This window comes from Mustela lutreola, chromosome 10 (genome assembly GCF_030435805.1).
Source record: "Mustela lutreola isolate mMusLut2 chromosome 10, mMusLut2.pri, whole genome shotgun sequence".
Classification (NCBI taxonomy): domain Eukaryota; kingdom Metazoa; phylum Chordata; class Mammalia; order Carnivora; family Mustelidae; genus Mustela; species Mustela lutreola.
Genome location: NC_081299.1, coordinates 80,659,699 through 80,685,444, shown reverse-complemented (window position 1 = coordinate 80,685,444; position 25,746 = coordinate 80,659,699). Strand labels below are relative to the sequence as shown.

The 25,746-nt window shown below is 45.0% G+C and overlaps 1 protein-coding gene and 1 long non-coding RNA gene across 8 annotated transcripts in view; one reads left to right on the top strand and one right to left on the bottom strand.

Moving 5' to 3' along the window:
* Nucleotides 1-25,746, bottom strand: part of SLC44A3 (solute carrier family 44 member 3) — a 114,916-nt gene that overhangs the window by 49,980 nt on the left and 39,190 nt on the right. For 5 of the 6 annotated variants that reach the window (XR_009345419.1, XR_009345418.1, XR_009345420.1 and 2 more), the window contains exons 10-12: nt 16,988-17,153; nt 6,940-7,096; nt 4,293-4,379 (exon numbers count right to left, since the gene is read on the bottom strand). Coding sequence is in view for 3 of the 6 variants with exons in the window: in XM_059137745.1 (XP_058993728.1) it covers nt 4,293-4,379; nt 6,940-7,096; nt 16,988-17,153 (410 nt within the window). In the remaining 3 variants the exon portion in view is untranslated. The remainder of the gene's footprint in view (nt 1-4,292; nt 4,380-6,939; nt 7,097-16,987; nt 17,154-25,746) is intronic. The other variant, XM_059137743.1, reaches the window with a different exon arrangement.
* On the top strand, nt 7,733-11,782 carry LOC131810122 (uncharacterized). 2 transcript variants are annotated; one of them, XR_009345422.1, is made up of 4 exons: nt 7,733-8,139; nt 8,300-8,401; nt 8,821-8,968; nt 10,456-11,782. It is a non-coding gene; the product is annotated as an uncharacterized LOC131810122 (long non-coding RNA). The 2 variants fall into 2 exon arrangements; XR_009345421.1 differs by having other exon boundaries at nt 7,736-8,401.

Genomic DNA, 25,746 nt, shown 5'->3' with positions numbered 1-25,746 from the left:
TGTAAGAATTGAAGAAAGAACATTCTGGAATGTTCAGGTCAGTGGGGAGTCATCAGGAAGAGCCTTGTTGCCCACCAGTGGGTTTCAGACTTGGAGGAATACCGATCTAAATTAGAACTAACATCCGAGTTAGGACAGACATCTGTGTCATCAATGGACAGGAGATGTGTACCTAGGGAGACATTTCCATGAGAAACTTAGTGGACACACTAAGAAGTAAGAAGTGTGTCATTCCTGCCACTGCGTTAGCCTGCAGAGCCCCATAGGGGCACTTCTCAGTCAGGATCCTGGAACATGCTGGGAGGGAGCGAGAGGCTACAGGATCTTCTTGACTGAAAATCTCTGAGAACAGCCCAGCCCAGTCTCCCAGAAGCTTTAAAGATTTTATTTATTTATTGGACAGAGAGAGATCACAAGTAGGCAGAGAGAGGCAGGCAGAGAGAGAGAGGAGGAAGCAGGCTCCCCACTGAGCGGAGAGCCCGATGTGGGGCTCGATCCCAGGACCCTGAGATCATGACCTAAGCCGAAGGCAGAGGCCTTAACCCACTGAGCCACCCAGGCGCCCCTCCCAGAAGCTTTGACACTGACTTGCCTGAAGGGAGACGGTGGGCCCTGACCCCACTGATAAGCCTTTTCTGGATCCATAACTGCATGATTCACCCTTCACCCTTTTCAATGCCCCTACACCCTTCATGTCCTCCTCCACAAAAATTTGCCCCAGTGTCAGCAACTCATGGGCCTGGCCCCTGACAGGGACAGGTGCCTGAGAGAGTACCACAGACAGTACTTGTGTCTTCCTCTCCCCTTGTTTAACAATGTGTACTGGTGAAGGGCTTGGGTCCTGGAGGCAAAGCAGATACAGATTTAAACCCTAGTTCTGCTACTGGCTATGTGCCCTCTCAAGCCTTATCTATCAATTGGAGATTCTATCTCAAAGGGCTGTGGGGGAAAAGGAAGGACTGGACTGATGTGAAGGCAGGAAAGTGTTCAGCGCATGGCTGGGAGCACAGTGAATGCTAGAAAGCCCAGGGCTCCTGCTGCCCTTCTCAGCTGATGACCTCCAGTGGGTGGTCAGGGTTCTTGGACAAATGCTCTGCTCTAGGACAAATGCAAGGTCTTCGAGGAAACCTCTCCTCATTACCAAGATTCCCCTTGCTGAACTTCCACAGTCCCCGTTCCAGCACCAAAAGTGTGCCTCTGCACTGACATAAAGGTCTCATGGGAATGCCTCCCACTGTGGCCCCCTTCCTCAGGCTAGCTCGTCAGCTCGCTGTGTGTTGGCTTTCTGTCACCACAGTCCCCTTCCCTTTCAAGCACGGATGGTTTGAATACAGCATAAACAAGTACATAGGTGTTGGATAAATGTGGGAGGTGTGCCCACGTCACTTTTTCAGGTATACACATATTTGGTCTTTACGGTGGAGAGACAAGTCATGAGACATGATGACATGTGGGGCTTGGTCTCCCGGTCTGCAAGTGAGTCACTCACTGTGCAGCCTTAGGCGGGAGGTCTGTAAGAATGCAGTGACTGCCACCTGCCTCCCTCCCGGGGCTGGGGAAGATGAATCGGGCTTTTTAAGCAGCAGCGGTGAAACACGACCCGGCTTCTTAATGCTAAGTAAAGAAGAGCATCTGGGCTCTGATGGTAACAAATGGGTCTCATTCTCTTTCAGCATCTCCCAGCTCCGACTCCACTAAACAAGGCCAGTAAAATAGGCCGCAGCGTTTTAAAATCAGATTTCCAGAGAAATCTTCCCCCAGGAACTTGTGACGGTGCCAGGAGATTTTTCAAAAGGCGAATCTAAATTCCTTCTCACTTCAGGCTCCCTTTGCCTTCTGCCCAGTGAGATCAACAGCTCTGACCACGATTATACGGTGATTATCTTTATTCTTAAAATCTATATTTTTCTCTGTTTTCCAGGAGTGGATTTAGACTAGAAGGGACTGTTTCCTTCCTATCAGTATTCACATCATTTTTCTCTCTTCCTTCTCCACGCTTCCCCTCCTTTCTCCCTCTCAAACCAGCAGGCCTCCCTGCAGGGCCTGTGTTGGCCTAGGCTGCTGGGTCCTGCAGCGGCCACCACAATGAAAGACACTGACGGCTGGTTCATGCTGAAGCCTAGTGTATCAGCCCCATGACCAGAATCTGAAGGCCCCAGCCCCATCTGCAACACGAATGCATCATGGGCGGAATCCAGGCTAGTGGGGTCTTTTTGTGGTTCAGGGACAGTCACTCTCACTGAACATCTGGTAAAAGGCCCCTAGTTCTTTATAATGGTAATTAAGGTGTGGCTAGCTTGGAGGCTACTTAGGATCTTTGAAATAGTTTGAACTCCCAAGGGAAAGGGGAGTGGGTTCCTAACAGGTGGTGGAATTTCAGAGCGCAGAATATACAGGATAACAAGGCGGAGGAGAGAAGCACAAGGTGCAGGACAGTGGCTAACAAATATGGTTTAGCAGCACTGCCCTGTCTTCAACTGAAACCTTCCGTGGAATCCCACTCCAAGCTCCGATGGGAGCGGCACTGCTCTGCATGGAAGCCAGGGTAAAGTGGTGGAGGTACGGCCCACACTTCTGCCTCCTCACCGTTGCTCTCCTCCCCTGAAGGGGTGGTTCCTGGCACCCACAAGGAGCCCCCAGGCTTCCATGAGTGAAGGAGCAACAGAGAAAGGAGGTGAACTTACGTACACAGTGAGAGGGGATGGCCAATCAACTTTAGGGCCTTATGGGACCCTGTGGCCAACATATTTGGATATCAGTGGTCCCAATGCTTTCATCTTTCTAGTTTACCATGTTTCTTAGCCTTGATTTTCATGACCAGATATATTTTATCAGAGTATATTTTTGTCATGCATCTCAAAGTCTTTGCAGACTAAGTTGGTGTCTGGATGTGTGCACACAGTTCTAGGAAAGAGAAGCTGGCATATCACATCCATGATAAATAAGACAGTCATAGGGTCTGGTTTCACTTGCTATACAACTCACTATTCTGAAAGGGGCTAATTACTTTTTAATTTTATTTATTTATTTGAGAGAGAGAAAGAGCGAGAGAGTACGAGCAGGGGGAGCAGCAGAAGGAAAGGAGAAAGCAGGCTTCCCACTGAGCAAGGAGCCCAATGCAGGGCTGGATCCCAGGACCCCAAGATCATGACCTGAGCAGAAGGCGGACACTTAACCACCTCAGCCCCCCAATGGCCCAGGTACTATGGTATTTTACTATGCTTTATGCTGGCTTAAAGCAAACTGAATTAAAACAAAATACACTCTAAAATGAACTCGAGATTCTTTAGCACCTAAAAATAGAGTTTTACACTATTAAGACCACACTTTACCCTGAAAAATGAAAGGTATTCTTAAAACCACTTATAGTAAGATGTTAAAAACAGATGGTCTAATTAGTCCTTTTACTTTGGCTGTATATTTATTAGGAAGAGGGGCAATAATAAGAAATACTTTGCTAAGTGAGATTTCTGTGGACTTTTAAATTATAAAAGCTGACTTAGAAAAATACTGTTTTCTGTAAATTTGGCTGAGGGCTATTAATTTCTGAAATTATCTACGGAAAAGCGTAACATATACTTAAGTGTCCATCAATTTGAAAGACTCAAGAAAAAAAATGTGAAATCCAAACAACTGCAGTATATAATTTTTTCTGATTTTTAAAGGAATATTTATAGCTTGAAAGAGAAAAGCTGGTGAAATATATAAAAATCAGACAAGCAATTCTTTTCCTATTTCAGGAAAATTACATACAGTTCTTAAAGAAGACATTGACAATTAGCCCTCAGTTGACACATACTCATTATGCTAGAATTTCTAAAAACTCCTCCCCTTTTTATTTCTGAGAAGGGAAACACATTTCCTTCAGAATTGGAAGAATGGCTTTAATGACCTATATAATCTATAGCTCAGAAGCAAGATCCATCAGACAGCCTGTTTTCCTCTGGTCAAAGCTAAGAATAACTTCCACATTTTTAAATGGTTGGGAAAAAAAAATCAAAAGAATGACAACATTTCTTGACAGGTCAAAATGACATGAAATTCACATTTCAGTGTCCATAAAGGTTTTTCTGGAATGCAGTCATGCCCATTCATTAGTACTTGGTCTGTGGCTGCCTTCCTACCACCACGGCAGAGTTGAGTAGTTACAACTGAGACTGAATGGCCTCCATGTCTGAAATATTCCTACAGTCTGGCCTTGCCCAGAAAAATTTGCCGACCCCTGACCTAAGAGATGGAGTCCACTGGAGGGCCCCTCTGTGTGTCCTTGGGGCATGCGGCAGTAGACATACCTGGTTGAACTGACGCAGGCATTTGTCCAGACACCAGGAACAGCAGAAGCAGTGTCTGCACACACATCTGGACCACGGACCACGCTGCTGGAATTGGGATCAGAACCAAACGAACAGAGTCAGAAATAGAGAAAGAAAGAAGCAGGCAGTTTCTACAGACACATAGTCCAAGTTTCTAACTTGGAGATTTATGTACCTGGGGAGGCACTTGGTGTGGGAGATGTCCTTCCATTCTGCACATGCTACTACTACAACTAATTATTACCACAATTATCGCTGAGGGTGAAGCTTCTCTTCTGTGGGCTTACCTTGTGATGATTGCTGGTGACCTCAGCAAAACCAGAAATGGGTTAGTCCATATTTACTAGCAAAGGTAAACTAGGCATTCTGGTTCTAGTTCAAAAAAACCAAACAAACAACTCTTTCCATCTTCCCCTAAGTGTTGTCAGTGATAAAATTTGCTTTTTCAAACCAGTTTGTGTTCTTGAAAAATCCACTACCTAAAGATCGTGAAACAAATAATACATTGTAGATACTAATTATGTGCCCATATAAAAAAAGGAATCAAGTTTGACTTTCTTTGCAGGAAAAAAAAAATCCCATACAGAGATTTTTTAGGGCTAAATTTCAAGGGACAAATTAGTCCTTTGACATGTAATTTGGACATAGCATAGCTCAAGAGTGAATAAAACTCTTGGAGGAGGGGTGATTGAATGTGTCCCACTGACTGCCCAGAGTTAAAAAAACAAACAACAAAAAAATCCCTTTAAACAATCCTGAAAATAGTCCTCTCTTGAAGACCCCAGAAGTAACTCAGCCTTATATGGACATTTTCTTGTCCCAGTGTTAACTCAATTGGATGAAACTTGATCTGGACACTTTTCAGCCTGGCTGTGGTTGTGAATGAGCCATTTCATGTAGGAAAGATCACACTGCAGTGGTGAGAAGTGTTTAAGTAGTAGACACAGTGTGGGGGAAAACCATGTCTTTTTAACTGAAGAAAGCAGTGAGATCACGAAAGGGGAGTTTGGCCCCCTGATCCTTCTGGGATCTCAGAAGTGATAAATAACCTTGTGGACCCCTGCCACAGAGACCAGTCACTAACACCTCTTTTAGATTGATGGAAGGCTGCTGACCCAGGGTTTAAGGAGCCTAGCTCTAAGAAGGATGGCGAGGTTCTCTAGTGCTCATTAATTTGTGATTATCTATTGCCAATGCATACAATGAATATATTTAAAATAGAAATATGTTCTACTCTTCAAAAAAGTCCTTCTTGAAGGCGCCTGGGTGGCACAGTGGGTTAATAAGCCTCTGCTTATTAACCTTATTAACGACCTTCAGCTCAGGTTGTGATCCCAGGGTCCTGGGATCGAACCCCCACATCCGGCTCTCTGCTTAGCGGGGAGCCTGCTTCCCCCCACCCCTTCTGCCTGCTTCTCTACCTACTTGTGATTTCTCTCTCTGTCAAATAAATAGATAAAATCCTTAAAAAGAGAAAATCCTTCTTGAAATTGAAGGATCAAAGTACAAAATGCAGGAGCCAGAGTAGCTAGGTTTGGCTTGGAACTGGAATGCCTCCGCAAGTCACCAAAATGCATACATTTTTCCATCGCTTGAAATGTAGCCCTGAGAATCTCACTATAGGATTTATTTCCAAAAAAAGACAAACTTGATTCTTTTTTAATGTGGGCACGTAATTAGTATCTGCAGGGCAATCTTTCAATAGAAATCCAAGAAAATACTCTACAATCAGGGCAAGTCCTTAGCATGTATTTCATGATAAGGAAGCTAGATAGTTTTATGTGAAATTCAACCCATTATTCCTAATTCATGTACCAATCGTAAGCCTTGATTAGACACTTAAAAACATCAAACAATTTTAAAATATAGGAATAAACTCACATGTAGAATTTCCCCAATTTATGTGTCCTTTAGTAAGGACACAGACCCACGTCCAAAAGGTTGGAACCAGGTAAACTTGTGAAAACTCTGATCAAGTCACAAACACTGAGGTGGGGGTGGGTAAGGGATTAACATTGTGTGAGAACAGAAAAGTTGGGAAAAGTCCAGACTTCCCTTGTTTGGCAAGCCAGAAATACCATGAGAACAGCTGTTTTCCTGGTGTTCTGGTTTCCACTGGCATTCATAACCAAATGTGCATGGAAATAAAAACCAGGGAGGAGAAAAACCCCCAGGCACAAAAGCTCTACAGTTTTCTGTCTTTTGAGCTGAGATTTAGGTCAGCTTGTCCACTTCTCACTCTTAAGCACATTTTCTCTCCCTGTCTCTCTCTCACATACACACACGTGCGTGCGCACGCACACACACATTCTCTCTCCCACTCACTTATTAAAACTACCCTCCCCACTCCGCACCAGTCACTTCCCACAGCACCCTCTAGGAAACAGAAAAGTTAAGGAATATTTTAGCTTTAAAAGAGAAACAAACTAATATTATTCCTATCTCATAGTATATTTTTTTACTTAACAAACAAACAAACAAACAAACAAACAGGATAAGTGTTCATAGAAACAATGGCCACTGCCGAGGGTCCACAGTCCTGTCCTGGGACCTGCTGCAGCTGCCCAATGATTACCTTTTCTGCCGCCGCCCCCCCAACACCCTCTGCCCTTAGGGACAGACTTACCTTGCCCTCCAGAGCGCTGGAAATGTACATGAGAATGGTTCTTGGAATCCTTGTCACAGTGATTAAAAATGACCCTTTTATGGCTGTTCCTTGATGGTAGCGGAAAAGAATGGAAAGAGACCAAAGGATTGGACGATCAGGAGGGTCATTTTTATTTCTGGGAAGAGAGGGAAAAAAGACAGCACTTAAAAAACACCATTTAAAACTTCTCTGGTTCAAATTATCAACAGTGATGATTTATAAATGCAATAAGCAGTAACGCAATAAGCATTTGGCAAAACTTTCATACTTATTGGTAGCGAAGGTTAAATTATTTCTTGGACTGACTTCTTGTCATGCCACTCAATGCTACAAACAAACAAAAAGGAAAATTAAAAAAAAAATACTGAGGAATGAAAATAAACAAGCATCCCTCTTTATCATGCCTCCCCTCCGCCAAATCCTGCAAGTTTTCTCTTAATCTCATTTTCCCTTTCGAAAGTTTAATTATATAATCATTCCCAAGGTCTACATTACATATGTAAAAATTGCCAGCATTGGCTTGGTGATTAAAATCACCACCAAATCATGTGACCAGGAAGGGCAGCCACAGGGACACCAGTGAGCTCCAGCTTGACGTGAAAGGGACAGAAAGTTCCAGCTCCCGTACAGCTCCAGGCTCCTAAAATCCAGCTGATTTCTACTCTGCTCTTTAAAGGTCACTTCAGTGTAAATCATTTGTGGAACGTGTCATGACACAGCAACCAAGAACGCAAAAGCCAGTTTCCCAAGCAGAGGGGAAACAAAAAGTGAAAAAGAACAGAATAGGCATGGCCTTCACCCTACCCCAAACCTGAAAGATAACACAAAGGCGGGAGGGCTGGCGCCACCCCTCCCCTGACCCTCTCAATTCCTGCTGGTGCCAGTTCTAGAAAATGAGGCCCTTTCCGAGAAGCCACCTCTGATTCAAGTGAAGCTTGGTTACTTCATAATGGATTATGCTACAGCGCGCTCCGGTTACTAATAAGTCACTATGAATTAAGGTTCTGACAAGAGCCTAGATTTTGAGGGAGAAAACGGAACGTGGCCAGAAATGTCTCAAGAGCTGGCAAAAGGGCTGTCTTTTGCTGTTACTGAAATCATCCAGGAAGGCAAGGAGAACCCGAAAGTCCTACTGGGAGGAGAGAACCCGTGATCCAGTCGCCCCACGAAAAGGATGATGTGTGTTTCAACTCAGTATTACTGAAAATGGGAAATACCAGGGAAACTATTGCTGATATGAATTCATGCTGGTCTGATAAACTAGAACAGTGGTATCGGCCAGGAAACTCTGACATGGTTTTTCCCTTTCCTCAGCTTTTTTTTTTTTTTTTTTTAAAAGGAAGAATGTTTGCTTTTCCATTTAGGAGATTTACGTGCCTTAGAACTTATTAGAGCGTCGAGAGGATACAGGGAAAAGAGGACAGCACCTGCTTTCCATCTGGTAAGGAAACAAGTGATTCACAGGCCACTGTGAGTGGGGCTCTGGGGTCTGGTCTTCCGGGTGTTGAAGTCTCGGCTTCAGCATCCTCGTTCTGAAAACATTTCCCTGGGAGGGATCAACCATTTCGGGCAGCAGCGTGACTGCTGTAGTCTGTGACACACTCTGGTTGTCACTCTAGGCTCTCTGGGGCTTGGCTAGAAGAGGATGCCTCAGTTCCAGAAGTTGGGTTATCATGTGGTGAGAGAAACAACTTAAAAAGAAGGCTCTTCCAACTCAGGCTGGCTCGTGGAGACAGGAGTCATTAAATACACCCCCCCACATGCCCCCAATTAGAAACCATCCTACAGAAAAGGGTTAAACAAGCAGAGTGTCTCTGAGGCCTCCACCTTGTCTTCTTAGACCTTTCTCCATGTTCAAAGGTAACATCGCCCTGCCGTGCCTCCCCGGTGTGTTTGTGGCCACCACCTTCATCTCTGCCTCCTTCACAAGCAGCAAAACCTGCCCTCAGGAAGAGGACCTGATTATATCCGATGAAGCTTAAAATGATACTCATCTCTGGATTTCACGGTATTCTGAGAACTGGCTTGCGGGAGGGCAATGCAGCGCTGGGCGTGTCAGGCAACCTGGGGCTGAGCTGAGGAAGCCGGGGCTTTCCGGCAGGTCTGCCTGTGTCCCCAGGCCATACTGCGTGTGCAGCACCTTCCACCCCGCTTCTGTGGCAGTGGCATAAGGAAGACCTGGGGGAGTGAGAGAGTAGGTGACTCTAGGATGCGTCCCCCGCCCAGCCCTGGGAACTGGTGTTCCCTTCCTTTTAAACTTGTGGCTGTCCTGTGGAAGCCGGAGCCCCAGGACACCATAGCAACTCAAGGCGCCAAGCAGAGGCTCTAACCGTCCCCTCCATCTGAGTCCTGTGGCGGCTCTGGGTCACAGCCCACTAGGGTTGTGCGGTAGCCACTCGTCCCTCGGACAACATGGCATCAGGCCCAGCAAGCAACTTCAGTGTCCCAGAGGCAAGTGTCAGCGGCAGGTGGCTCCGGCCAAGGGCTGAGGACTCAGCAACAGTATGGGGGTGTAACTCTGTGCAGAGGCTCCTGGACAAGGACCAGTCTGAACGGGAGGGACGGCTGCCTGTATAAATCCGGTCCCCAGCAAACGGGTGCTGTGTGGTCCCCGAAGAGACCACCCTTTCCTGATGTTTCTTTCAGCAACATCACCGTACGGTCCATCTTTCCAACCCTCCAGAAAAAGGAGATTGTCTTTATTATGAAGAACAGGATTCTGTAGCCGTCCCCGGTGACGCTGGCTAGGGTTAGGAAACCCATCTGTCTCCCACCTAAATCCCACAGGCTCGGCTATTCACCCAGCCCCTCGCTGCCTGCTCAGCCAGTCGAGAGCAGCTGGAAACCATCTCTGGAATATCTAAAATCGATGATGAAGTCATGCATGCCTCAAGCGTCCCTTCTCCGAGTTGAACGGTTCTAGTTCCTTCCTCTCACCATCCCTCGCCACATCTTTATGGCTCTCTGTGGACCCCTCTTCAAGTGAATGGTTGTAAAAGAGAAATTTTACAGGTCGCTGTATCCTGACGCTTGATGGTCTCTGTGTGACGTCTTCAGCTCTCACGATGCTTACTTACATCCATGACAAAGATGAACGCAGGCAGGCTAACCCCCACCCCCACCCCCGGAGTGCAGGCCAGAACATGAGATCTTGTCAGCCTTGGGACGAGGAAAAACCTTAAGGTTTCCAAAATTTGGCACCATGTAAAAAAGAAAGCAGAACTCCTTAATAAAGAAATAGTGCTCTAAGTTAGTCGACATACATTTTGGTTTTATCAAAGTAGTATGTAAATATCTTAAGTCAAATAGCACGAGGCTAATGAGAGAAGACAGGCGTTTGCTTTCCCACCGCTCATTTTCTTTCCCTAGAGGTCATACGTTAGCTATTTCTTCTGTAACTTCCCCCACACTTCCAAATTACGTGTTCTTTCTGCCATGTGTTTTTTTCTGCTTCTGATATTGTCTACTGAATTCTCACTCTTTTTTTTTTTTTAGAGGTGGTGGCGAGGGGCAGAAGAAAAGGGAGAGAGAGAATCCCAAGCAGGTTCCACAAGCAGCCGGAGGCCAGTGTGGGTGGGGCTTCATCTCTCAGCCCTGAGAACATGACTGAGCCAAAACCGAGAGTCAGACACTCAACTGGCTGAGCCACCCAGGCGCCCGACTTCTCACTTTGAAACATGTCTGTCAATTGTTTATCTTATACAACCTAAACATTTTCCCATTCTCTCCTTCTTCTCAACAGATTTATACTGAAGTTTTTAGAGTTTTTCCTCTGCTTTATTGAGATATAATTGACATAAGACATTCTGTAAGTTTAAGGTGTACGATGTGTTGATCTGATACATTGTAAAATGGTTACCACCACAGCACTAGTTAACACCTCCCTTACGTCACAGAATTACATTTCTTTATTGTGGTAAGAGCATTTATGTTCTACTCTCTCAGCAACTGTCAAGTATATGATACAGTCTTATTAACCACCATCACCATGCGGGACATTAGATGCCTAGAACTTATTCATGCTAACTTGAAGTCTGTACCCTCTAACCAGCATCAGGCCATTTCCCACAGCTGCAACCCCAAGCCCTATTAGTTACCACTCTACTGTTGCTAAGTTTCTACCATTTTCGCTTTTTTACATTCTGCATATTACAGTATTTATCTTTCTCTGACTTATTTCGCTTAGCACAATGCTCTCAAGGTCCATCCACATTTTCACAAATGTCAAGATTTTCTTCTTTCTCATGGATGATTAAAATGCCATTGTGTGTGTGTGTGTGTGTGTGTGTACCACATCTTCTTTATTTAGTCATCTGTTGATACTTGATCAACATGTGGGTTGTTTCCATAACTTGGCATTGTGAATAATGTTACAATAAACATGGGAGTGCAAATATCTCTTTGAGATCCTATTTTCATTTCCTTTGGATATATACCTAGAAGTGGGATTGCTGGATCATAAGGTAGTTCTATTTTTAACTTTTTGAGGAAGCTCCATACTGTTTTCCATAGTGACTGCACCAGTTTGCATTCCCACCTACAGTGCACAGGGGTTCTCTCTTCTCCACACCCCTGCCAACACTTGTTATCTCTTATCTTTTGATGACATCCATTCTAACAGGTGTGAGATGATATCTCCTTATGGTTTTGATTTGCATTTCCCTGATGATGAGTGATGCTGAACACCTTTTCATGTACCTCTTGGTTATTTGTATGTCTTCTTTGGAAAGATAATGTATGTTGTTCCTCTGCCCATTTTTTAACTGGATTTTTTTTAAGAGGTGAACTTTATTTATTTATGTGTTAAATCTGTACATTTCTTGTTTCCTTTTTTGGAAAGATTTTATTTTAGAAAGAGAGGAAGAGCGTGCTCATGTAAGTGGGTGGGAAGTGCAGAGGGAAAGAAGGAGAGGCAGAAAATCTCAAGCAGACTCTGTGCTGAGTGAGGAGCCCGACGCTGGGCTCTATACGAGCCTGAGATTGAGACCTGAGATGAGACCAACTGCCCAAGCCACTCGGGCACCCCTTTGCTTATCTTCTTTTTTAAAGATGTTATTTATTTGAGAGAGACAGAGGGAGAGCATGCGTGGGCTAGGGTCAGAGGGATAGGCAAACCCCCCACTGACTGGGAGCCTGACTCAGGGCTTGATCCCAGGACCTTCAGATCATGACCTGAGCTGAAGTCAGATGCTTACCTAAGCCACCTAGGTGCCCCTATTTATTTTTTTAGAAAGAGAGAGCATGCATGAGTGGGATATGGAGTAGAGAGACAGTAGGAGAGGGAGAAGGGAATCTTAAGCAGGCTCCACAAGTGTGGAGTTCAGTCTGGAGCTTGATCTCATGACTCTGGGATCATGACATGGGCCAAAATGATGAGCCAGACACTGCATCAGTGAGCCACCCAAGCACCCCTTTAGTGGAGTTTTTGTCGTTATCGGATTATATGAGTTCTTTATATATAAATATAAAGAATATTAACTTCTTATGAGATATATGATGTGCAAATATTTTTTTCCATTTTATAGGTTGCTTCTCATTTTGTTTTGTTTTGTTTTTTACTGTGCAGAGGAGCTGAACAATCTATACCCTGGAAACTACAAGACTTTGATGAAAGAAACTGAAGAAGACACAAATAGATATTTTGTGAATCAATAGAATTCATATTATTAAAATCAAAAGAATTCATATTATTAAAATAGCCATACTATCAACACCATATATAGATTCAATGCACTGCCCATCAAAATTCCAATGACATTTTTCACAGAAAAAGAAAAGGCAGTTTTAAAAATTTGTGCGGTATTAGAAAAGATCCTAAATAGCCAAATCAGTCATGAGAAAGAAGAACCAGCTGGAGGCATCACACTGAATTACGCTGCAAAGGGGTAGTAATCAAAACGGTGTGGCACTGGCATAAAAATGACATATAGATTGGTGGAACAGAATCAAGAGCCCAGAAAGGGAAAAGAATAGTCCTTTAATAAATGGTGTTGGGAAGGGGCACCTGGGTGGCTCAGTTGGTTAAGCAGCTGCCTTCGGCTCAGGTCATGATCCCGCATCGGGCTCCTTGCTCCGCAGGGGGCCTGCTTCTCCCTCTGACTCTGCCTGCCTCTCTGTCTGCCTGTGCTCGCTCTCGCTCGCTGTCTCTCTGACAAATAAATAAATAAAATCTTAAAAAAAAAAATAAATGGTGTTGGGAAAACTGGATAGCTACATACAGAAGAATGAAATTACACCCGTATCTTACACTTCTCACAAAAATTAATTTGGAGTGGTTTAAAGACTGAACCAGAGGAACTGAAACCATTTAACTAAAGATAACATAGGGAAAAAGCTCCTTGACATTGGCTTTGGCAATAATTTTTTGAATATGAGATAAAAGCATAGCCACAAATGCAAAAATTAATAAGTGATAATAAAAAGCTCTGCACAGTAAAAACAAACCAAAAACCAAAAAAAAAAAAAACCAAGAAAAAAAAAAAAACCAAAACCAAAAACAAAACAAACAAACAAAAAAAAAACCACCCCACAAAATGAAAGTCAACCTGTGAAATGGGAAATTTATTCCTAAGTATTTTATTGTTCTTGATGCTATTGTGAATGGGATTGTTTTATTTTTCAGATATTTTGTTGTTCTAGAAATGCAACTGTTTTTGGTATGTTGATTTTGTATCCTGCAACTTTACTGAATCCACTGATTAGTTTTAATAGTTTTTAGCGGAGGTTTTAGGCTTTTTCTATTTATAAGATCGTATCATCTGCAAACAAGGACATTTTACTTCTTCCTCTCTGATTCGGATGGATACCTTTTATTTCTTCATCTTGCTCTGGCCAGGACTCCTAGCACTATACTGAACAGGAGTGGTGAGAGCAGGCACTCTTGTCTTGCTCCTATCTTAGAGGAAAAACTTTCAATCTTTTACCACTGAGTATGTTTCGGTCAATGTTTAGTGTTTACAATATCAGTACATTAGTAACATTCACAATGATCCAAGTAGTATTTTCTTTTAAAAAAATTATGTATTTATTTATTTTTGTTGGAGTATAAACCAAGTAGTGTGTTCTGATTACAGTTCCTTTCCTATACAACTTTTGGGTTTTCCTGAAGTTAGTAACTGTTTCACATTTTTTACTTGCTTGGTTTCTCTAGGGCTTTATCAAATACTTCACCCAAGTGTAAATATTTTCTCTACTTGCTCAAACATATCTGGCATTCTCTTAGTTTCCTTTTTCTTTTTTTCCCTTGGAGACATGCCTCTGGGAGCCCACTGCTCTTCTGCTCCTCCTTGGACTGGGTGTTTTTTATACCTGCTTCATGGAAGCTACCCTTCTGGGAACTCCCTGTTCTTCTTTACTCTGCTGGATCGCATTTCCTGAAACTCCTAGTTTCCTATGTGGCTTACTCATTCATTTCCGAGACCACCCTTTCCTAAGAAAGATGGGGAGCAAAATATTTTGGGATGTTGTGATCTTGAACATGACTTTATTCTCTTTTACCCTTGACTGAGAGCAGGAACAGGTATAGAGTTCTAGTTCTGAAAATAATCTCTCTTTAGAACTTTGAAAAGTTTGCTCCATTGTCTTCCTTTTTAAGAGCTGCTGTGGGACATCAGACCCCATTCTAGTTTTAGATCCTTTGCCTGTGATCTAATTTTCCCTTAGAAGCTTCTGGGTTCTTCCCTTTACTCATGTCCTCTCGCTCTGGGAAATTTTCTTTGATAACTTCCTCCTTTCTCTTTCCTTTGTTCTCTATTTCTGGAACTCATATTAGTCAGATGTTCAGTCTCCAAAATGCAGCCTCTAACTTTTTATCCTTCCTTTATTTCCCATCTTTTTGTCTTTCTGTTCTACCTTCTGGAAAAACTCTTCAATTTTATATTTTAATCCTTCAGAAGAAAAATTCCACTTTTGCAATCACATTTTTAATGACTAAGAAATCTTTTTTCTTTTTTGTACTTATTTTATGGATGCGGTATTTCTTTGTTCTGAGGATATTACAGGTTTTTCTTTTTTTTTTTTTGTAGGTTTCTTCTGTTGTCTGAATTGTCTTTATTTTCCCTAAATTCCCTTTGCTTGTTTTGTTCATTTAGGTCTTTTGCTTTACTAGAGGTTATCTGTGAATGTTGAATCATCATGGCTATCAATTCTTATTTAAGACTGAGGAGCTATAGCGTGAATTAAGTATAGCATGAACTGGCGGCTCTGTATGAGGGGTGACATTTGCCTGGTGAGTTTCACTGTCTGTTCAGTCAGGGAATCATTTCATTCGGGGACCCCTCCCCCACCATATGGCATTATCTACGGGTCTTTACTTTGGGTTGGTAATTTCTCCAAAGAATCACCTAATCTCTTGCCAGGGGATATCAACCTGGCTGTCAACATCCTAGGAACTGAAACACTGAATACCCTTTAATGGTGGCCGTGGGGGTTCTCACTATTCAGTCTTTAGACTTTTACTTATGTCCTCTTCTTTCAGTACAGAGCCTTACCCCCAGCCTCAGCTATGCCAGATACCCAAGTCTGGACCCTTTCTGCTTTACCCCTCCAGAAAGCAAAGATCTTATCTCCTGCTGTTTGGAGAAGGGGCTTAACTGTTCCTTAGGAAGACCTATAACAAACCTTCAAAAGTACATTTTACACTTGAATTCCTGCCCATCTAGGGTTTTTGTTTTTTTTTTTTTTTTTCACTCAGATCAGCCTGTCTTCCTTTCACCTCTTCTCCCAGCCAACACACACAGACGAGCCTGATCAGGTTTGTCTAGTCGGCTCAGTTGCTACTCATCCATCCTCTCTTCAGCTTCCAGCATTTGGTTGATATTTCTTTTCTCTGTCGTTTCTTACTGTCCCTGTACGTTTATGCCTCCTTCATTCTTTCATGGTTTGCAGGGAGGGGAGCTGGAGTAGGAAGAGGGATTAGAGGTCCAGGTAGACACTCACTAGAAGTCCAAACCAAAAGCCCCCACTGAAAATGCTTTGGTTTTGTGATTCTGAGGTAACATAAAAATCACTACTGTCAGACAGGTGTCACCTGCTAGCCAACACGGTTAGAATAATCTTTGTTCCCGTACTCAGGAGCAAGCAGCACACGCCACCCACCTCTAGCGGCTCAGAGGTTCTTAAAGCCAAGGCCTACAGGCCTGGTGTGCATTCCACAGTCTCTAATGATGAGGGCTCCCGAACAGCACCCCTGTATTAAAACCCACAGCGCTCCTTATTGTCGGGAGGTAATTGCTCCTTGGGATGAATCATCCCTGCCTGACTTTCTTACCCCCACGAATATTCATGCTTATCTGCTCATTTGGTCTGAGATCAGAGGAGGATCAGCCCTATCAGGAATAAACTTCCTGTCCTCAGTCCAACCCTGTCATTGTCCTGGCCTGTTCAGTTTGCCTGTGGTTTTATCTTTGCCCTGTGGAGAGTCACACACACACACAACACACAAACGAGGTAAAAAGTTCGGGGGTGTGTGTGTCCTCAATTATTTTGATGAGGTAATGGGGTAGAAACACTTAAATAAGTATCATGCTGAACAAAGAAGCAAGTAATTAATTCCCTAGTACTTAACAAGATGAACACGAATTGTATTTATAGTTGCCTACAATTTCCTTAGGCTTTAAAATTATTTTCTAAGAAAACATTTTCCCTATTTTACATAGGATAAAAGAATGCTCACAGAACTTACTGCAGCGTGTTCCAAACAGTTCAGTAATTTTCTTAGGTTTGAAGTCAATAAGAACGGATATTTACGTAAGTCAAACTTTCCTTCCAGATGTCTTTCAATTCTAAGCAGTAGGATTACAACTCTGTTTTGCTTCCCTCTGAATTTTCTAGCTTAAGGCGAAAGAGCTTGGAAATGCGACAGATTTGAAGTATAATATTTCTTTTCACTACCAAACAAGCATCCTGGTCAAAATTTGACCTGCGTCTTTGATGCCTGCCAATCCCTTTTTAAAACTCCAAAGTACTTTTCGTGATATCTGACATGAAGCACGTAGACAAGTCAAGGGCAGTCACCCGTTAGACCTACCTGTTGAAATAGCAAGTGACCAGTGCCCCGGCTACCATGATGTGCTGGCATGCGAGGATGAATTCGCTGGTCCAAATGAGGCCAATTAAATGGTACCACCACATGTACCGAATGCCTACGAGAGGCTGATATTCCACTTGGCCACCTTCAATAACCCGTGCAGCTCCTAAAGTTTAAAACACAAATATGCTTTATACCAGTGTTTGCCAAAGCACGTAAGATGGTTCACTAGGCCACTCTTCTCGGTGGCTGGCTGTTAGCATTCCCTAGACAAAAAGATACCAGAGTAAAGTTGGAAGTATCCAACCTCATTTGAGCTCTTCATAGCACACACAGAAAAATGGGACACAGGTTTAACTTCTGAGTACTAGCAATAACCATATGCATAATGACTAATGGGTAGGCAATTTGCCAGACACTTGACCTATACTCTAACACTCATCCCACTCTGCAGTTATGAACACTGAGGTTTGGAAGAGCCAAGGAACTTTCATAAAGTCTCACCTGTTCATGATTAGTGGAAGAAGGAGATAAACTCTGACACACTAGATCCTAACATCTATGGTTTTTGTACCACACCACTTTGTGATTAAAAAAAAAAAAAACTTGTTATTAGGACCATAGCTGCTAGGATTATATTCTAGAACTCTACTACCCCCCAAATTTAGAGTTTATAAATGAGACAAGACTCTCCATTTATTTCTAAGGGATTCATTTCAGAGTTCCTTTCAAGGGCAAACTCTTCTAGCACATTTAAAATACCTACTGGGTCTCAGTGTTAACGTAGGTTTATATCTCAGCCTGAGCTGGGTAAGCTAATCAGTCTCCTTAGGTATAATACCCATTTCCTGCTGGTGGGTTTGAATGAGATTACACGGTAAATGCTTAATATAGGGCCTGGTCTATAGAAAGTTCACTCCGTATGTGATAATGATTTTATTAAATTTAAGGAGCTCAATACTGGAGTAAACCAGGCCAGGAGGGTCACCCCAACAGGGCCCTGCCATTTACATGGCCAGTCCGTTTGATTTGCCCTCATTTGAGGAAGGCCCCAAATAAGCTCTGCAATTCAATTCCATTCAGGTTGGATTTAGTAAATCCAAATCCCAGCTCCGTGGCTCGGCGTGATTTCTAGATGTTTCTCCTACTATGTATTTAAAATTATTGTAACTATACTAACTACAATCCTAAAACTATCACAAGTCAGAAGATGGGCACTTCCGTCTTTAGCAAACCTACAACCTGAATGACATTTAAGGACTGTTTCATATTTTCTTTCTTAGCTATAAACTGGTTTTAGGTTCATAATTCCTGTGTCTAGAGACATTCACAAGAGGGTCTCTGTGGAGGAAGTGGGAGAAGGTAATAGTGATGTGAAGCAACCGGATTCCATGGACGGAGGCCGGCCTTTGGGCCTTAGGCCCTGCGTTCTGCTGAACAAGAGTCACATTGTGAGAAACAGTAGAGCGGCCTGATTTACAGAGAAGTTAATATTTTATTGAGCACTGGGCTCTTCCTGCCTGGGAGGCAATCTTCTGTTTCAGGTATGGCACTGAGAAATGTTTGTGCTTTTCCAAAATGGGTGTGTTTTAGAAAAGCATTCCCCGCGCTAAAGGAGGTGAGCCCCTCACCACTAATGCACGCACTGAGGTAGATCAGGTCGGGGGAGACTTGGAGAATCACTTTATGGAAGGTCAGAAGTGACCAGGGCCAGCCCACAAGCACATTCTACTTCCCGCAAGGTCAGGTCCTGGGGAGAGACGGCAGTTTTGCAAGCACAGGCCTAAAACGTCACACATGGTTCGGGGGTGGAGAATGTTGCCACAGAACAGGAGGCATGCTTGCTTTGACAGATGAAAGGTAAATACGGAGCCCTGGCTGCTAAGGGTGGGGGGTGGTCTCTCTTCGTGGCTGCCCTGCACCGTCAGGGGCACGCTCACACATTCCGGCTCGGCACACTGATGGCTATAGCGACTGGAGAGTGGCCAAAGTGGTAAGCCCAGATTGATACAAGCTGCCCACCCCTCAGCATTTTCCAGAGAAGCAGAACCCCTATGTTATTCTGGTCACTGCTGTTTTAGAGTATCTTTGTCTCTGCCACCTTCTTTGTTCCTCTGGTTCAGCCGTATCAGGCTGTTTTGAGACTTTCCTTTAGGGCAGGGTTTCTCAACAAACCAATTCACATTTGGTGCAGATAATTCCTCGTTGGGGCTGGGGGCGCTGCCCTGTGCCTTGTGGGATGTTTAGCATTCATCCTGACCTCTGCCCACAAATGCCAGGAGCAACCTCCCTCACCCCCTCCACTTAGGACAGCCCAAAAGGCCTCTGGACACTGCCAAATGCCACTTGGCGGGGACAGACCTACTGCTCAAAAACCTCTGCTTTACAGCAAACAATCTCTGAAAAATCAGGCGGCTCAGGCTTCGGGCTGAAAGCCTAGGAAACCGTGGTTACTGCCTGTGGGTGGGGCAGGCGTGTAAATGCTCGCAAGACTGCCCTCTCCTGGATGGCAGTGTCAGTGCAGGCAAGAGCCCTCCATCAGGACCAGCAGCTTTGTGGACGACTGACACTAGAGCGACTGCTCTTGTGTTAAGGGGAACTGGACTTCAGATAGATCCCAAACTATGAGGATCACAGGGATGATGGTGCAAAGGGCACTGAACTCGGAGAGGACTTGGTCCCAGTCTCAGCTTTTGACACATGTGATAAGCAACCTGGGCCTCTGCTCTCTCCTTGTCCAGATGAAGAGGGTGGACAAGACAAACCCTGAGGCAGTAGTTACAGCCTTGGGTTTGAGTCCCACAGGGTGAGATTCTTATCTCAGCACTGACCCCTAATGGCTGACCAGCCTCGGGCAGGTTATGGAACTTCATAACATCTCTGTTCCATCTCTTGCAATCTGAAGACACTAACACCAACTCCTTGCGTCCTTGGGGACCCTGACTGCCACACATGCAGCTGTTATGAGGATTAAGTGGCTAAGACCCTGGGAAAAGCGAGTACGATACAGGGTTAGCTATAACCGAAGGATAGGTAGAGAGAATTCCAGCTGTGGAGTTAACAATATTTATTAAGCATCTACTCCATGTCGGAATGATGCTGGACATTAGCCATTAATGGAGGGAATATGAAAGACGCAAACAAATAATCAGAAAGAAGATACCATCTGAGTGACTATCAGGAACTCACATGTTGCTGTATTTGTCTACTCATCTCCCCTTCTTCTGGACTGTTTGTAAGTCCTCCTTGAACTCTAAGGGTTCCACCCCCACCCCGGACCATTGTCACTCTCTGTCAATGATCTTACTTCTGGTTTCTCTGAGGAAAGAGGAGCAATCAGAAAACTTCTGCCGGGGCCTACCTCCAACATCTACTTGCTGTCAGCAAGAGCCCATAGCCGAACCCCCACTTAATGGGATACACTGTCCGTGATCCCAAGGCGGACCCTTCCTCTGGATCTCCTCCTCGTCTACTGATGACAGCTCTTCAGCCATTCCCCTCCCTGCTTCCTCTATTCAAATGTACCTCTTAAGGAAATCATTAACCATCTTTCATCTTTAAAAAACAAAACAAAAACCAAACCTTCTCCTGGCTCTACTTCTCCAGCTTCCTTGCCATTTCTCTGTTCCTCTTTAAGGTTTTTTTAAGCTTATTTATTTTAAAATAATCTCTGTACCCAAGGTGGGGATCGAACTCATGACTCCAAGATCAAGCATTGCTCACTCTTCTGAGCCAGCCAGGTGCCCCTCTGTTCCTCTTCATGGCTGAATTCCTCAAGATGGTGCCTACTTACTCATTTCTATTCTTTTCTCCCTCTTTCCCTTAAACCCACTCCCATCACGATCCGCCCCCGACCTCCCCTAACCTCCGAACTTCCCTGAAGCAGTTTTGTTATGAAATTCAGTGATCCATCCTCAATCCCTTGGGTCTTATCTCGCTTAGCCTTAGCTTGACACACTGTAGGCCACTCCCAAATTCCTGAAGCCCTTCCCCCACACTCCAACACTGCATACTTTCTATCCTCCGGCCCACGGGCTGCTCCTGGTTAGCCTCATTTCTGTTTTCCTCCTCAGCTCCTGGATCTTTCACTGCTGAAGGTCCCTAAAGAACAGCCCTTGGATTTCCACTCTTCTCCCTGCACTCATTCTACACTCATGGTTTTAAAGACCATTTCTAAAATGCTCCCAAATTCCCAAATGTGGCTTTCTAGCTGGGACCTCTCCAGAAACTTCAGACTCAAACAGCTAACCGCCCACTTGACATCTCCAGCTGGCTGCCAGAAAGCTGTGTCGGTTAACACAATCAAGGCTGATATGATGTCTCCTAACATGCTCCTCTCAGAGTCTTGCCCGTCTTGCAGACGGCAGACTCATTCTCCCATTCCTCAGCGTCATTTCTAAATCTCCTCCCTTCACACCCTCCGCTAATGTATCAGGAAATCCTTCAGAACAGCCAGGGAATCTGGTCTGTCCCACCTCGCCCATTATTATGCCAGCACCATCTCTTCCCTGGATGACTGCTGTTACAATATAAGTCAGGTCACGGTACTATTCTGCTTAAAACTGGAATGACTTCCCACCTCAGATTGTTCCATAATGTTCCATAAATATTTACTGAATGAACAAATGAGTGAATGAATCAACCTTCCTTAATAAATCTAATAAAAAATATATCTCCGATATATTCTATATCCCTAATATATCTTACTATAGAGACCGGAGATGATCTTTGGGATATCATCAATACAAACAGGGGGAAACTCATCATGAAGCTAGCCATACGTTCAGATATTAAAAACAAGCTTTAAAGCATTTCAAAAGAACAAGGTGATACTCATGATCATATACATGGCAGTTTCTCAAGGAAGGCAGTCCAGCCAGTGGGGATAACTTCCCAAAGGAAGCAGGTCCAACTTGGAAGGGCTCAACCTTCTAGTACATTCTGTGCACTGTCCTCTTCCAGCAAGCTGGCTCAAGTGTCCTCCTGACATCCGTTCTTGCCTATGTCTCCCACTGGCTCAGCTTCTGCTCTGACAGCATGAAGATGAAAGGAAAAGAGAAGAAAATCTCACTGTCATTGAATCTGTAATTTACCAAGTTCTTTCTGAGTATACGTCTCATTTAATACAGAGCTGCTGCGAACTCACCTACTGATTTAGGATACACTCACTGAACTCATTGAGGGCAAACTGGGGCAAAAGACCCAAAAGAAAAAGACATAGCCCCTGCCCTCAAGATATCCATACTCCAGGGGGATGGAACACATGAGTCATTGCCTTGCATTATTGTTCTTTCTAGGACTCATCACCATCTGACACACAAATATTTACTTATTCCCTCTCTGCCCACTCACTAGAAGCTCTGTCCTGTATCTAGTTCCCAGGGTTGCAATGGAGAGCTGTTGTTGAAAGAATGAAGAGTATAAAAAATGCAAGGAAAATGAAGAAGCAATACTAGGTATGCCCGGCGCACTTACAGATAGATTTCTAAGAACTGCAATGCTCACAACCATTCTTGGAGAATGACTAGATTTTCAAGCAGTTTGGGGGTAGAGAGTGGGGTGCAGGTTGTGAAGAGATGTTTCCAGATGAAGGCATGGCAGGTGCAAAGGCACGAATGTCCCTGCAGACTGTTTTCCTTTGCACCCTCTCAAAGGGCCCATAAACTTCAAAAAAGCAGGGACTGTTTAAAATCTCTTTTGTGCAAGCTCCCTCTACCTGTTCCTAGGACAGGTCTGGGCTGCTAGGAGACTTTATCTTCTAGATCTCTAGGAACTTAAAAAAGATAATTTTCTTTGAAACTGTGTTCTCAAATATACTAGGCAGGGCAGAGAGTAAAGCTGAAGCTCGGTACCAGATACTCTAGCCGACAGGAATTCCCAACATAAGGAACATATATAGGCCCTTATTTGCAAAGCAAAGCTCTGGCACCATCTCAACCTCCTCACATCCCTGTCAAGTTTCCATTGCCAAAATGGGAAAAGGGAAGCACAGAGGAACAAGGAAGGCCAGACCCAGCCGAGATCCTGGGTCCCTTGATTCCAGGCATGGCCCTTGGCCCTACTGCATCCCTGTGGTGACCTTTCTAATTGCAGCACACCGGGAGGGGAAGTAACCCCCTCCACTAAGACGGGCTTCCTCCACTGTCAACTCTGGGGTTTCCGGACCACCCTAATGGTGTACTGAGCCCACGTGGGCTCCTTCCGACCTGCCACCTGCACCTGCTGGCTTCCCAAGGTTATGACAGTTTCACTTTTCCCCACTGGATTTTAATAGTCGTTGTCACATGGCTGGTGGCAGCAGTTTATAATGGCTAATCAGTGTCACAGGTGCAGGGCCTTGATACGGTCTCCTGAAATGATTCCTAGATAAGCCAGAATTTGTTGACTACCTCAGAGACTGATTTAAAGCCTCCAGAGAAATAGCTCATCAGGGCAAAAATCAACCAAGTTCACTTTTTCCTGAATTTTTATTTTCCTTTTTATACATTAAGATTTTAGTTTCTTTCTTTCTTCTTCTTCTTCTTTTTTATTTTTTAAGATTTTATTTATGCTTTTGACAGAGGGAGTGAGCACAAGAGGGGGAGCAGCAGTCAGAGGAAAGGGAGAAGCAGGCTCTCAGCTGAGCAGGGAGTCCAGGGCAGGGCTTGATCCCAGGACGCTGAGATCAAGACCTGAGCCGAAGGCAGATGCTTAACTGACTGAGCCACCCAGGTGCCCCAAAATACCAGTTCATTCAGCCACCTGACATGATAAAAAGCTCCCAACTATCATCCACTGAGGACACTCCCAACCCCTGCAGCCACACTGGGCACCAGCTGGACAACTGGAAGGTTCTATAATTCGCCGAGGGGATGTGAGGGGAGACAATCCCTCTGATCACCCACATCACCTGGCTTCTTTTCACAAGCTCAGACTGCAGCTCCCAGTCTCCCACAAGTGCAGCTGGGATGTCTCCTGAAGGTCAAAATGACATGACGCCAAGAAGCGACCTGCCCAGACCCAGAGCGGTGGCTCTGGCATGGAGTGAAAAGTTCTCTGGAAACAAAGGAGTTCTGTGCACCTGAGTTGGCCCACAGGTGAGTGGAAAGGAGAGTCAGGTGGCTGGAGGGAACAGCCAGTCTGGTATTTTGGATGCCCGAGCCAGGAAGGAGGGAAGGCCATAGCTCTCTGCGATACCTCCTCTCCTATAAAGTGGAAGGTCTGCTAGCACGCATGCCTACGTCAGGTCCCAGGCACCTGGTTTTCCTTCCTGCCCTTCTGTCCCTCACCCTCTGGCCTGGTTTCCTCCGTCCACTGACAGAGAATGGCCACACTACTAAAGTGTGACCTCCCAGATGGCTGCAGAATGCTGTGCTATCTTTGGCCCCACAGAATCCCCTACCTGTCTTCTTGCCTCTCCTGCTCGCAGCTCTGTAGCAGATAATCTCGTGCCCTGGGGCCCCGGGCACAACTTGGGCCCAACGGGGAACTAAAGGGACACCCACTGGCCGCTCACCCCTGAAGCAGCCCTGGGATGTGTTCCTCCCCACCTGTAGCCCCAAATCCCAGGACTGGCTCTCTCCTTGTTGTCTGTGATCAGGGCCTCTCCTGGGTTTGCTTGAGACGCCTAGTGAATCCCCCTTGGCTTCTTTCTGTTATCTTCTGATCTGGCAATTTCTAGTTCATCCTCTGAGAAGCCTTCCCTGACTCCCAAAGCAGAGTGGAGCCCCGTTCCCATGCTCTAGGAGCTCCTCAAAATTCTCCTATCGTGACATTCATTAACCTTCACTAAGAGCACACATTTCATTGTCAGTCTGTCCTGCTGGACTCTTAAGTGCTATTAGAAGACACCATTCCTCCCCAGTGCCTTGCCCAGGGCCTCGGCCCCACAGTGTTCCCCTAACATTTGTGAAGTAAAAGGCAAGAACAAATGAATGGGCCCTGCCCCAGAGTATGGTGGGTTAAGCACAGTCCTTCAGCCAGACTCACAGCCCACAAGGACGGGAGGGGCGGCTATGCCCCAGGGTCTGGAGGAGGATGGAAGGTCCATCCCTGGTCCTGAGTCATAACTTCCATGACTTCACCCTTTCTCTGGGGATTCTTCAGGGCAAGTGTTCCAATACCACCGTCCACCACCCTGTGCGCCATCCCCGCCGCCCGCCGCCACCCATCACTCCCAGCCTACCCTGGCTGTGACCTCCGGCCCTTTCCTGTTGTAACCACAGACCCCCAACACAACACTGTGCCCAGGCCACATCCGCCAGCCAGCTACTGTGGCCACAGCACTGCTCTGACTTGACAGACAACTGAGGAGGCCCCCTCTGTCTCCCAGACACGGGGGATGTGAGACGGTGGAGTACACACAGGCTCCACCCCAGGGTTCTGGAGCCAGAGAGAGCCTCGCACTTCCTCACGTGGTGACCTTCCACAGAGTGCGCACGCAGAGCCTCAATTCTCTTGCTTGGAACTTGAGCGTAACAAACACAGGATGAGGGGCACTGCTATGCTTAAAGCAGAGAACATAAGAAAACTCCTGGCACGCAGCCTTGAATTGGGCACTGTTCAACAAATGCTTGTGCTCCCACACGTCCCAAGGCCACTGCCCTCCTTACTGACTGCGACCGAGACGGCTTCAAGGGAGAAAATAGAGCTGTTCAGTGTTGTTCTAGCTGAGACTTCCAACTGTCCCACAACATCTGTTCTCGCTTTTTCTTGGCAGTAGAACCGCTAATTTTTTTATCTGCTAATGAAACCCCCTCGCCGGTCCTCCCTCTCAGGAA